The sequence below is a fragment of the Mastigoproctus giganteus genome, chromosome 7 (genome assembly GCF_048544385.1).
Source record: "Mastigoproctus giganteus isolate SK-2022 chromosome 7, ASM4854438v1, whole genome shotgun sequence".
In the NCBI taxonomy this organism is placed as follows: Eukaryota; Metazoa; Arthropoda; class Arachnida; order Uropygi; family Thelyphonidae; genus Mastigoproctus; species Mastigoproctus giganteus.
Window position 1 is genome coordinate 67,094,983 of NC_143581.1, and position 14,774 is coordinate 67,109,756.

Sequence of the window (14,774 nt, forward strand, 5' to 3'; positions counted from 1 at the left end):
GCTCGGATCTACTGATATTGGTTTCACATCTTTGGGTTTCCTGTTATATATGGAATAATTAAAAAAAAAAAAAAAACGATGCGATAAGAAAGCAAAGGTTCCTATCTAATTAGCTTTAATAACATCTTTAAAAATATAAGGTATTCATTAAGATATATTGCAAGGAGGTTTTTTTTTTTTTTTTAGCATTAGTAGGTGTCATCATCAGACATTTTCAATCCACTGCAGGACATGTGTTTATGTAAGGGGCGGCTCCTAGAACGTCAGTTCAACTCCGCATCGTATCTCTGAAGAACAGTATCACTACAAATGGGCCAGATGTGTGTGACGTCGGTTTGTGTGTGGTCTGTTATGTTCTGACCGCTTGGCTACCCAGAAGCATCAGTCGCCTGGACAGACGATTCTGGGTACTCGTCCACACCACGGGAAGGTGGGCCAGTTTCAATAGATGGGACACCTATGGTCTCAGTATGAGACAAAAAAAAAAAAAATAATAATAATAAATAAATAAAATAAAAAAATATTTTTTTCTCCCTTCTCTGGGGCCAACTCCAGAGGGAAAAAATAAAATTAAATTAAAAAAAAAAAACCCGAAAGGAAGAGAAAGAAATGAATAAAAATAATTAACTAAGATAACAAAATAATAATAATAATAATAAAAAAAGGAAATAAATATATATATATATATATATATATATATATATATATATATATATATATTGGTTTTTAGCATATATACGCAAACATGCATACGTATATATATCAAAAAGTGAAAAGGGAAAATCCAAGGGGGGGGGAGAGATCAGGAAAAGGGTAGATCTTCCAGTTGTGCAGCCAGTAAGAACGGCAGCATAAAAACACTTCGGTGCCTCCAGCCAGATGGATCTTATCAACCTCGTATCACTGGAATCATACTTTTCCTTAGTTCAAATACTTCTTTAGCAAATACCTGGAGCATCTGAAACTTACTAGAGTCTCTTAAAAATATAGCTTCTTCTCCTGGAGCTATACTCTCAAGAATTGCACGTATCGCTGTCCTGGCATTGTCATATATTCGACAATCATATAGTATGTGCCGCCAGCCTTCCTTGGCCCCGCAAAAACAAAGGTCCGTGTCACTTAGTCCTAATGCATGTAATTTCTCATTCATTGACCCGTGCCCTGTTAACAAATATGACGACTGTAAACTGGGTGTAAACCAATTGCGAACCTTTTTATCATTCAGAAAAGTCACGTTCGGGATAAACAAGTTGGTCACTCTTCCAGTAGTTATGGTATCCCATCCTGTCTGCCATAAATTGATTATTTCATTCATATATCTTTTCTTTTCGCCTCTGCAGTCAGAGCGAATATTTATCTCTATAACAAAAAGTTCTGTAGGAATTTCCCTCTTAATACGGCAGCAAAAACCACGATACAACAAATGTAGATCCACTGCAGGATGAAGGCCTTTCCAGTTCCTTCTGTTTTGTGCAATGGCCATCCATTTACTACTCACAAACTCATGAATTTCATCTATCCATCTCCGCCGTTGTCTTCCAGGTTTTCTTCTAGCTCCTCTTGGGTACCAATCTGTTATTTTCTTAGTCCATCTGTCATCATGTCTTCGAGCTATATGCCCTGCCCAACACCATTTTAGTTTAGTTTTGATAAGAATGTCCTTTACTTGAGTTTGCTGCCTAATCCATGTGTTTCTCTTCTTATCTAACAGTCTTATTCCCAATATAATTCGTTCCATTCTTCACTGTGTAGTTCTCAGCTCCTCTTCCATTCTTTTGGTGAGTGCCCAAGTTTCACTTCCGAAAGTCATGGTGGGGGGAGGAGTATACATTGGTTCATTATTTTACGTTTCAGACAAACTGGGATATTGCTCCTCAGTATGTGACTATATTTCCTGAATGCTATCCATCCAAAATTTATTCTTCTCTTGACTTCCAGCCATTTATCATTATTACAGCTAATAACTTGTCCCAGATAAGTATGACTCCACCTTTTCAATTACTGCTGCTTCAATCATTGTCCCTTTCTGTGGCATACTAGTTCATCATTACGTTTGTTTTAGCCATATTCATCTTTAGTCCAAAATCCTTACTAACTGTGCATAACTGATTGAGATTTTCCTCTAATTCTTTGGGATTGTGGCTTATGACCACAATGTCAACTGCAAATCGAAAATGGTTTAGGTACTCTCCATTCACATTGACTCCTTTCTGCGACCAGTCTAATCTTCTGAAAGCTTCCTCAAGGGCAGCAGTAAACAACTTCGGAGATATTGTCTCTCCTAGTCGAACTCCTTTCTTAATTTTAAATGTGCTACTGTCTTTGTCTAGTCTAATAAAGGAGGGTAGCGTTCTCATATTTTCTTCAAAATCATAATATATGGGGTATCTATGCCTTGTCTTCCATTGCACGAAACATTGCCTTATGCTGTATGGGGTCAAATGCCTTTTTCATAATCCACAAATGCCAGGCATAATGGCGTTTTATATTCATTTGCTTTCTCCATTAGCTGTGATATTACGTGAAGGTGATCCATAGTTGAGAATCCTGTCCTAAAACCAGCTTGCTCTTTCGGTTGATTCTCATCAATTATTCTTGCTGATCTGTTAGTAATGACCCTTGTGAACAACTTGTAGATGTGGGATAACAAGCCAATTGGTCTATAATTTCCAATTTCTGATTTATCTCCTTTCTTATGCAGCAAAACTATGATTGCATTATTCCACTGCTTAGGCATCACACCTTTTCTAATGCACTTTGTGAAGAGCCTTGCCAGTTTTTGTGCTATGTCTCTTCCTCCCAATTTTAACAACTCTACAGTAACTTCATCTTTCCCCGGGACTTTCTGATTCTTCATTTTCTTCAATGCATGTTCTACCTCATCAGGAAGAATATCTGGTATGTCGTTTGTGTTGCTGATTTGCAATCCAACTTCCCCACTGCTGGCATCATTCCCTCGCTCCTTGTATCATTCTCTATATTAGTCTTCTGCTATTTATAAGTACACCGTCGCTATTCTTCAGTTTCAGTATCATTTGTCTTTCTGTATTACTGCTCGTGGCTGCTGATTTAAATCCTTTGTTTTCCCTTAATGCTTGTTCTACATTTCTTGTGTTAAATCTTATGTCCTCTCTGAGTCTTTTTCTAATGGCTTTTCATAAATCAGTATACTCAATTTTTTCCTTGTCAGTGTTTATCTTGCTCTTCATTTTTCGCCTTCGGTTCATCATAACAAGTGTTTCTTGACTAATTTTTTCTTCTTTGGATTTCTTTTTCCCTGTAGGTTTCTTGGGCTTTATCACTTTCAGAAAGTTGTAATATTCCTCGTCGATATCTTGGTCCTGAGGTCTGCAGAAGCTCAAACTTGTTCTTAAGTTCCAGTACATACTGCTTTTTCTCCTCTTCTGTTATCACAAAGACCTTTTGTATTATTTACTCGAGTCGGTTTTTTTCCTTTCCTTTCCTTTCCTACATCTATATCAAGTGTACATCTTACCATTCTGTGATCACTTCCAACATTTACATTATTCAGGACGGTAACATCATTCACAATATATCTTCTGTTAGTGAGGATGAAGTCGATTTCATTAGTTGTTAATCCATTTGGACTCTTCCATGTCTACTTTCTGTTCACCCTTTTCTTGAAAAAAGTGTTCATTACTGACAATCCTTGAGATTCCGAAAATTCCACAAGTCTTTCATTTCTTTCACCAATTCCAAAATTTCCTATAGTTTCCCTTTCTGCACTGTTTTGTCTTTTTCCAACCTTAGTATTGAAGTCCCCCATAATAATAGTGTAGTGGGTTTTCTGCTCATCTAGAAGACTCTCAATTTCAGTGTACATTTCTTCAACCTCTTCATCATCATGGCTCGATGTTGGTGCATAAATCATTATAACCTTTAGCTTGTACTTCTTAGAAATCTTGAGTATTAGTCTTGACACCCTTGGTGATGTACTTTTGAATTCCAAAATGTTGCTTATTAAATCTTTATGGACCAGAAACCCAACTCCACCTTCACTCCTTTCACTGTTTCCATTGGTGTATAGTAGATTTCCACTTGATAAACTTATAAGTGATTCATTTCTTCTTGTTTCAGCCAAACCGATGATATTCCAATTCACATTTTCTAATTCCTTTTCTAGCTCTAATATCCTGTCTTCACCAATGAGCGATCTTACGTTGTAACAAGCAAAGCTCAGTTTCCGTGCTTGGCAGCCTGGTCGTACCCAGAAATTCTTAGCACCCTCTGCTTCCACTCCGATCCTCTCGCTGCCGTAAGAGGGGTAGTGAGAGCTGCTGGGGACTGAGGGCCATTTGTTTCGTCGTGCTGTCATGTGCTGGAGGGTTTGGTCTTTTCCTCTTCACGCTGATCAGGCGTCTTGAAGTGAACCACTCTACACGTTCGTTGCCGCCTAATGACGTAACAGGGCTTACCATCGGGAGGTGTGCATGAGTGGATTTTAGGGAGGCAGGCCAACCGGACTTCTCCTAAATCTTCCGTAATAGAAAGATATTGGATCCATCAGTGTTTTAGACTGAGTGTCTGATAACACACAGAATACCTGTTCCCCCTCTAAATTCCCTTAGTAGGTGTATTAATGATGAAAAAAAAAATTTTCCTTATCTTTCCGACTGGCAACTTGCAATTGATCAAAACAAGAAAGGTCCAGAATTAATAGTATAGTATTTAGTACCATGCATGGGTTGAAGGCTGAGAAGACTGAAGGTACTTGTTGATATTAGACTTTAATTTCTGTAGATTGTGGTTTTTGGGAAATACGTATGAAAATAAGACTGTTCTAGAAGGTATAAAGAGAAAAAGTAGATTCGTGAGTTTCGAGTCGGATATTGACTGGTTGGGACATGCGTTCGGATTGTTTTTGAAAATACTGATGAAAGTACATTTTCCTATTCAGAAGAATGGATATTGAAAGGCAGGACTTCTTACAGAGATATGTGGTGTTGTTTATAAATCTGAGTATCATCACAGATGAGCGTAAGAGCAGGAGACTTTTGGGAGAAGTAAGACACAACGGAGTTTTACAAGGATTAGAGTTAGCTAAGTTTACTTCACCCATTGGAGAATTATCTGGAGATCAGAATTTAATAAATTGATGTGGATATTCGAAAAGTTGAAGGTGTTTATGAAGTGCAATGTTTACGAAACTGGAAGGTGGAATATGATCTGCTGTCGTCAGCAAAACTATGAATAGGATTTCTAGTCGGAGGAAGAAGGCCGTTAATAATGTATAAGAAAAAAAAAAGGAGTGGGAGAAAGAACAAAACCTTGGGGAATACCGACATTAGTGGAGAAGTTGGAAGACGGGAACCGTCGACCATAACTTCAGTGAGCAGTCAGAGAAAGAACTGAAGTTGCGATAATCCATAAGATGTTCAGAAGACGTTTATGCCAAACAATATTTAAAGCTTTCAAAAAGGTTAAGAGCAACTACCTCAAATTTGTCCCAAGATTAGTAACATAATACAGTATTGAATTGACTTCCCCGATTACTCCCTCGTCCGATTTATCCCATTTAGTTTCCCCTCAGTTCTTGTAAAGGTAAGCAATTAAGGCAGTTGTATATAAATGCCTTTTGTAGTTCTTTAGTCAGTGTCTATTGTTCTTTCATAAACCCCTTTCGTTCAGCCTTGGGCAAGGCTATTTTATCTTTCGTATGATAACCTTGTTAAGGCAAATAACTGTTTAAGGTTATCTAGAATAGCCTGTCAACAAACGAAGCATAGTTGTTCGGTCAAGCATCCGGTGTCGTTAGTCTTTCTTTTTTATAGCGCTGTTAAATGGGTAGTTGAATATTATCTAGTCTCTTTATATTAATGCAGTTAGGCGTAGATATTTTCATTCATTTAGCGAAGATATCTAATTTTAACAGATAAGTAGTTTCATGGAGGTTTAATGCTGTAACCGGAAATGACATTCCGCAATTTAAGGAATGTAGTGCAGGCGGTCTTAAGTCAAGGAAGTGATATCCACGTTTGGAAACATTTCGAAAGGTAAATACCCTCATGGATGTTGTTGTTGCATGTTGTGCGGGCTGAAAAAAAAACAAAAAAAAAAAAAAAAACAAAACGGAATAACTCAATGGGGAAGCCCTGCATCCTCCGCTTCAGATTGGCTAACTACAGCCTCGAATCAGAATCAGCCTCGATCGGCTTCAGAAATTCTTCCAGTCATCGACGGGAATCGAACCTAGAGACCTCTCCAGACAAGTGGCAGACAGCGATTTATTTTTCGAGTAGGGCTTTATATTTGAACAATATAATGATGAGAATATGCATTATTTATGGTTACGATATATCCTAATTATGTTATATAGGGATTAAATTGCACTTTAATCGGAGTGAAATTTTTCATTGGTTAAAAACAAACCGAAAAACGTTCCGAACTGATGCTTAAAGAGATGATAAGATTGATGACATATAATGCCGACTGAGCATTTTGCGTCCATAATGCCAGGGGCGTATTCAGGGGTAGGCATAGGGTACTTATTAGTGGTTTTTTTTTTTTTTGCGGATTCTAGGATTCCCCTCATTCGCCGCTTTGTCGTCTTGGGATGAGGAAACGCCATTGCCGGCCGTTTGTGCGTAGTGTTGGAATATGTGAAGGTTTTTTTGTTGTTGTTGTTTTGAGTGACTAGCGTCAGGCGATTTAGCAAGCAGGGGGCAACAAACACTAGTTTGGTTGCCCCCCGTCTCACATCTCTAGCTGCGCAGGCCAGATTCATCTTAGCTCCTGCTAGGCATCTCTAGAACTGATGGTCCGGGGAAGCCCGTAGAAATATAGGAAAGGAGAGTCGATGTATAGGAGGGAGAGGATGGGGGAGGAAGGATTGGGGGGAATATAGTGATAGGAGATGAAGATGATAGAGGCATCCACATAGAAGTAGGAAGGAGGAGTTGTTAGTTAAAGTGATAGAGTGGAGCACTAGACTAAGTCCAGGAATCCCACCCCTCAGTAGGGGCAGCAGGTAGTGAAGATTCCACCACAGTGGGGGGTCAGCAGCAAAGATCCTACCCTCAGGCAGGGGTCAGCAGGCAGTGATGATCCCAACCTAGGTGGGGGTAAGCAGCATAGATCAGTACAGGTCAGTACAGAGGATCCCATCCTCAGAAGATTAGGGTCTGCAGTGTTTTCTGCCGAGGCGTGGTTCTGTAAGCCAAGTGAAGTGTCCATCACTGGATATAACTATGAATGAAGTTAGGTAAGTCACAGTAGAAGGGATTGGTCCCATTAATGGGTCTGATCAATCTGATCTTGTTAGAGTTTACACGTCAGGATGTCGTTAGCGCTGTTCTTGAGTAATAGTTGTCCTACGCTTGAAGAGGGCTGCATACGCTACAGAAGGCTGCATAGTTAGCCTGAGTTGCAATTAATTCCGGTGCTTCATCTTGGGTGTAGCAGCCAGTCTCAATTTCAAGTTGTGCCCGGATGTCCACGTACAGGTGACAATCATACATCAGGTGGGCCCAAGATTCCCTGTTTCTGCAGGTGCAATCTGGGGTGTCTGTGAGGCCCATGCTGTGAAGTTTTTCATTGAAGTTACCATTGCCCGTTAACAAGAATAGAGCATGGATCCCTGGAGTGAACCATTTAATGTGGTTTTTGCTGTTCTCAACTACCTCTGGATTGTTGAGAACAGTAAACACCCGTAAATTCCTACCAGAGGTAGGAATTTACGGGTGATTGCTCCGTGCTGTGTGTTCCATTTCTCCTGCCACCTGGAGACTAAACTAACAGCATTCTTATTCTATTCAGATCTTGTTTAGCAGGAATGGTGAGGTCTATCTGGATGTTGAGCATTGTCCTGTATGTTCCTTTTGCGGAGAAGCTTTATCTGGTATAGGGGACAAGTATTCAAAGTATTTTATTATTTTCTGCGAGCTCCAGGGTTTCCCCCTATCCGCCGTGGTATAGGGGACATATGCCCCCTTAACCAAAAATTTGAAATTAAAGAAACAGAACGCAGGAGGCGATCTAAAAAAAAAAAACCACCTAAAAAGACTGGTCGCCACCCCCCCCCTTACGTTGTTACCTCAACCTGGTTGAAATGCCGCGCCTTACACCTGGATACGCCACTTGATAATGTAATAGGTATCCTGATTAATGAAAGCAGTGTGGTTAACGAAATTAGTTCGTGAACGGCTAGTAAAAGTAACAGTTACTCTCATGCAGCGATTGGCACTTTAACAGATGTTCCTAATGCCTTTTCATACATAGCAAGCAACAAGTTTGCTGTGAGCACACCTAACTGACATTATCTCTTTCATCAAACCATCATTTTCCAATATTCTCTCAAAATCAATGAGCGCAATACTTTTTACAGCGCCCTTAGGAATTGACCTATCTCTTCGTTCCACAATTTTTCTTGGAAGCGTTACGATTAATGATGAATTTCGGATAAATTGTTTTTACTTTGCCTAAACTCATTTATTTGTATGGTTCTGAGAATAGTCTCAACTAGAAAACCTTTCTGTGCAACTATTGTATCAAATGTATCTTCCTTATTGGGAAGAGGATATCGTCTAACCAAATATAACAAGGCCACCTTTTCTTAATGTTTCAGTATAAGTTATATTGTTCCTAGACAATTAATCCATTACTTCCTGTTTACTATTTGATGCTTTTGGAATTTTGTTTGGCCGAACAGAATGGTAAGATGCATTAATGATAAACAGCCTCTTTCTGGCAGGTTAGGTAAAAGTTTCAGTTTTCAAAAATAAATGGGTTCATTTGGCCATGATAATCTCCGTAGTTAGAATTAAACATAAATTCCATTCTTCTTCCACCTGCACATAAAATAATAAAAAAAACCGGTGTTTTATAGATGCATTAAATATATTAATTTAATATATTCAACTTGCACCATTTCCAACACGTTCTTTTTGTTTCTTTTTGTTTCATTTCTGGAAATACGTCGTTCTAAGTTTCTTTCCACTGTAAACCTTTTTTCGTGTTTTCAAATTTCTTCCAACAAAATTCCATCTCATGAAAAAAATTTCTTTGCCAATTAAAATTTCTTTTCTTTTTTTAAAACTTGATTAATTTCGGTATAGTTTAGTACTCCCGTGTGAGAGTACAAAATAGTGGAAGAATCCAACCGCCAAATCTTAAACTGTCTCGAAACCTTTCATCTGAACAGTGATGGCAAATGTATTCTCTCAGTGTCGATGCAATGGTGGTAGTATATAAACTCATGGTACTTATCTTTGGATAAATTCGATAGAAAAATTTTAAACTCAAGCAGTTGCTCTTGACATTTGTAAGGCTTTTGTTCTCTGGAACAACATTTTTTAACATGTATTTTTTCACATTTACAGATCGTGTGTGTCACGAACGTCCTCCAATTAAGCACCCATGTGTTATGAATGGGTAACTGTTTTTTACAATTGGATAACAAGTTTTTTTTTTCTCTGAACGCCCACCGTGGATGATTGTAGGCGCTGCTTTGTTTTCTAAGTATCCACTAATCCTGTTAATTTTTTCACGTCTTTTCTGTAGATAGTTCTTTTGAATCTGTAGTAATCCCACTGAATCTGTAATCCCACTGTCTTCCAAATTAGAGTGACTACCTACCGTAACTAGTTGGTTACCAATAACTGTCCATATCCAAACTAGCAGAACCAACTTTTCCCATTCCTCATTTATCCATTCTACTTGTTCTCTGGAACAACGTTTTGTAACATGTATTTTTTCACATCTCCAGATTTGTAAAGTATTTGCTCTCTTCTCAAGTCTTCAACTCATACTCGTTACTAAGTACTATAGGTTCTAATACCCGTCGCGTTTGCAGTTTTCATTAAAAAATTTATTTTTACCTAACATTTCTCTGGCGACTTCGTAAAATGTTCTTTACAGTGAAAGGCAGAAAGGGTTTGTCCTATGGGAAAAGCAAAGGAACCTTTTAGTATAATTAATTGGTTTGACCTGCATTTATTCCTGACGCTCGACTTTTTTTTTTTGCCTGTTTGTGTAGTAGTCGAATTACATTCGTACCGATTCTTGTCACACGTGAATTTAAGTCTGCAATTCATACTCTATTCAGAGAGAAATAAGTACTACAAGGTTGCTTTCTCCTCCCCTCTCCTTTAGGGCTTTGCTGTTATTTTGGATTCATCTAAGCCGTATAGTACACATGGAAGTGAATGTTACCTTAGAAGGAGACTGGTTTACCTTGTCCCTTAATGATAAGTTTAGAAACGTTGCCTGTAGGACAAATTTGAACTTTTCAGCTTTTGCTCGTCATATTTTAGTTGGTTTATCCTCTTGATTATACAACTCTCTGAACTTGTTAACCTGATAAATAAATAAATTTATTTATTATTTTTTCCAGTATGTGAAAGTTAATTGCAACTGTTCTGTTTCGCATTATTTAGAGAGAGAGAGAGAGAGAGAGAGAGAGAGAGAGAGAGAGAGAGAGAGAGAGAGATATTACGTGTTACCCAAATGACATTAAAGTTCGTTGTTTTTGTTACGGAAAACGATCGATCTTCGACGAAACCCAGTGCATCTCTCTCTCTAACACGCAGCAGCCGTAGACTGCAGCCAAGTAGTAGGGAGTTATCAGCTTGTATATTAGTCTGATGATAGGATCTGGCAGAAGTTCTGAAACGTTACCTTTATATTAAATTTAGTGCCCTTACGCCTCAAGTGATTTCAATTATTTATTATTTGATACCTTATTAGTATTTCATTACATAATTAACCATCTTTAAATCAAATGTAAAACATTTTTATTCAGCCGTGGCCTACATAATACAGAACCGACAGCCTTAAAAATGAACACCAATTTAAGGAGGTTTTTTTAGAAATGGTTTGGGGTGTTTGGTTTGTCACACCGAAAACGGGGACATTACCACAGAATCTAACATTTGTAGCTGAATTACATTAAACTATGGGATCTTGTTAAATTATTTGTTAAAAATAAATAATATCATGAATATAATTATTACACGAACTATATTTCTTTATCAGCCAATAATTTCCCTGCAGTTATGAATAAATTAAATATGTAATATCCGTGAATATTTTGAGTTTTTCGGTGGAAATGGGTTGAACAGAATATTGTTTATCCTAATATAACTTGCATTTTGGATTATCGTAGTTATCCATGCTTTTTTTTTTGATATTACAACATTAAAAGATGCTTAGGAATGCAGTACTTAAATTCATTCAAAAAGAATTTAGAAATGCATTTACACGCTATTAAAATGCTCTTCAATTCGTATATATGTAGTAAATATTATTGTTTTTTTTTAATTACATTTAGGCAAGTAAAAATTGGCTTCTGTTGAAAGGTCGTTAGAAAGTTGTACTCAAAAAGGTTGGGACCGACTGGTGTAGGCCATCAATGACGCACCCAGAAATTTTGGCTGGAGTTGGTAGCTCCCCAGAAATTGGTAGCCTTTACGAGCATCGACTCGTGATAGTACAATTAGGCCCCCTAGAACACATCCTTCCAAAGCAGGTGCTAGTGTCTCCGAATGGAGTGGGTGGCGACTTCGATGCCTTAATAAAGAACAAAAGATGTAGATTTATCAATGTTTTAAACGCTCAGGATTATTTGTGCTACTTTTTTTTTTTTGTTAAAGTTCTCCATGGCAAACTCGTGTATGTGGTGGAGGTAATGTACTGAAAGTTGAGTGATCTGTTTTTTTTAGCCAATTATGGTGCAGGATATACATCTCATTGGTTTCCATTCCTGCTCAGTGGAGGTGGACCATTTACTGTCATAGTTCTTAGCATTTCAGTCTGATAAAAGAGTTCCACAACGACAAGATTGGTTTGTCCATAATTGTGGACTTGCCCAGTCCAACTGACAGGAAAATTGACTTTGCATCAGTGCTGTTACCTTCTGGATGTCATTTGCACTTCTGTACGGGTATATCACTTTTTTTAACATGACTTAAAATATTTATTGTATCCCATGGTGCATTATTGGTGATAAATTCCCACAAAGATGTCATTATCGTTTTTCAGAGGCAGTTAGTTCAAATATGCAGTAAGTCCATATTTATCCTTTCACTGTTTTTTTTAATACTGTATGTATTTCAGGGATTTTCATACATTTCGAAAAACATTTTCTGAAGTTTTTTTTAAGTCTGAGTACTGACATCAGTACTCTTTCATTGGAACCTTAATTTTTTTTTAACTTGGTGCAATCTCAACGTCATGAAAGTAATTAAACAGCTTAATTAAATTAAGCTGTTTAATTAAATAATAAATTAAATTAGGCTACGCTATTATATTGTGTCAGTAATTAAACAGCTTAAGAAAACTAAAGAAGTTGCACATGAAATCAGTAAACGTTCGTCTCGATGCGAACACACACACACACAGTCTAAAAGTATAAATCATATCAATGGGCTGCTAGATAGCAGACAGTAGAATGCTGCTACCAGCTCTCCAGTGTCGCCGTTATAAACTAAAAGGTGGGTTCGACATGTTATCTCTTTGGCGAATATGTGTGTGTATCATTAATAAATTTTTTATTTTCAGTGTTAAAATTAGAATAGTACTTAGTGAGTTCTTTAATTTCACTGGTGAGCGCTGTCACCCACGTTGAAGATCACCTGATATATACAGCGCGATGGGCGTCAGAAAAGTTCGTGGCCTTGGTATTAAGGGCTTATTTGAGGAATCTAGTAGCATGTTACTCTTCAGCATAGTCCTCTTCGCAGTCAATGCACTTTTGCCACCGATGTTGCAATGCCGCATTCGTGCAGTGCAGCCATGACAATGACAGACTTGTGAGCAAGCGCGTTGTCCCGATGGTACAAAACTACTTTGCCGAGTTTTCCTCTGCGTTTCTTTGCTTTTTTCACTCAAACGCCTCACAAGGTCTACATAATATGCCTCTGTGACCTCTTTGAAAGTAATCCACCAGCAAACACCCCATTAGCATCCTAAAAATTCGACGCCATTACCTTCCTAGCAGAAGTAATCGGCTTGGCTTTCTTCGGAAGGGGAGAATTGTTTCCACTTTTTAAAGACACGTTTGTCTCTGGTTGAAAGTGATGGATCCACTTCTCATCCATGGTCATAAACCTTGCAAAGAAATTTCTGGATCTGTTTGAAAACTATGCAAAAGTTCACTTAACAACCTTTGTGCGTTTTTGATCTGTCAACAACTATGGGACCCATCGTGCTGACACAGACAGCTTTTCATAGCTAGATGCTCTGTTATCATTTGATACACACGTTTAGGTGACATTTCCAAGACGCTGGTTATGTACCGCACTGTTGATCACTCGTCACCAGATCATGCACACTGACTTCTGCAGTGATGGACGTTGCAGGTCTTCTACACCATGGGTTATCTTTTAGGCTCTCCCTTCCTCGTTTAAATTCTGCTTCCAGCTTCTTAACTATGGAATAGGAGGGAATATTTTCCCTCAGTGGTGTAACGAAATTCTTAATGAATTGCATTTGGCGTTAGTACCTTTTTTCCCTCCAAATATTGGATGACTGCACTGTGATTTTTGTCAATCTTTCAGTTCACCCAACTTTATTGGCTTCCGTACCTGTAATTAAAATTCAGTACCAAATTAAAATGTGCTCTACCGCTTTCGGCCTTTAAACCCATCAGCGTCTTGTCCCTGAAAATCGCGTTTTTTTTTTTTTTTTTTTTAACATAGACCCTAGCTACTGAAATCTCAGGAAACTAGGTGGCAGGGCCTGTCAGAGTAATAAAATTCTAAACTGTGGGTACGTGGTCTGCCTCCACGCGGCTGAGTGCGGGCAACGTTGGGCCTCAGCAGGGCTCCAGCGGCTAAAAGGCCAGAAGAACAACGGTACACTACACATATACACTATCCACACACTTTTTTTTTTTTTTAAATTTCTGGCCTTTCAGCGAACTGGTACACCCACAATGAAAGCAATGCGGAGATGGGGGAAATCCCTGGTGCCGCTTGACACTAAATACCCTCTACACTACCTTTTTAATTTAAAAAAAAAAAAAAAAAAAAGCCTCATTGAAACTGTGTGAAACTTTGGTAAGTTACTATTTGAAGTATTATAGAAATTTTCAAACACTGCCATAACCTTTTCATTCTCAGGCCCCGAATTTTTCAAACTGTCCTCGTATATGTGAAATGGGGATCCATCCTTTTAATTAATAAATATGTTTATTATTGTAATATCTTCACCTTTTCTTAAAACTGTTGATAGCAGTAGCCAAATATTTCTGAGTGCTGCTCTCTCGATTCAAATTAAAATTACATATATAGTTGGGCAAAAATAGAATATAACCAAATTCTTCAAAAACTCATCAACTGATGCAGTTATAAACAGTAAAAACATTAGTTTGTTTTGGATTTACAGTATCTGGTTTTGTAAGTGTATTGTTCAATAATTTAGATCTTCGGCTTGCTGCAGAACTTGGCAAATATCTTCTGGAAAGGAATCGTGACTTGGAAAATACGCTTCAAGATCAACAGATAATTATTAAGGAGCAATCGCAAGAAATTAGTGTAAGTACTTTTTTTTTTTTTAAACTTTTGTACTTATATTTTTGCCAATGACGCCTGCATCTATTTTTGTTTATGTAAAACAGTAACTAACACCACTGAACTAAAATACTGAGTCAATTTCTTCATGACAACATTGAATTTTAAAGGTTCTGATAGAAAACAAACATTGTTTTCTTGCCGAACTTTTCAACTCTACTGTATTTATGGGATTGTTTAGTTCCCCAGCCAGGCCTTGTACTGTGAATTTTTGTAAATCAAAAATATATTTGATTTGTGTAAATC

General features: G+C 37.8%; 1 protein-coding gene across 2 annotated transcripts in view; it reads left to right on the top strand.

Annotated features, from left to right (window-relative positions):
* LOC150082973 (cerebellar degeneration-related protein 2-like) overlaps nt 1-14,774 on the top strand; it is a 187,962-nt gene that overhangs the window by 73,147 nt on the left and 100,041 nt on the right. For both annotated transcript variants that reach the window (XM_090377705.1, XM_090377703.1), the window contains exon 2: nt 14,380-14,492. In XM_090377705.1, the coding sequence (XP_090233831.1) occupies nt 14,380-14,492 (113 nt within the window). The remainder of the gene's footprint in view (nt 1-14,379; nt 14,493-14,774) is intronic.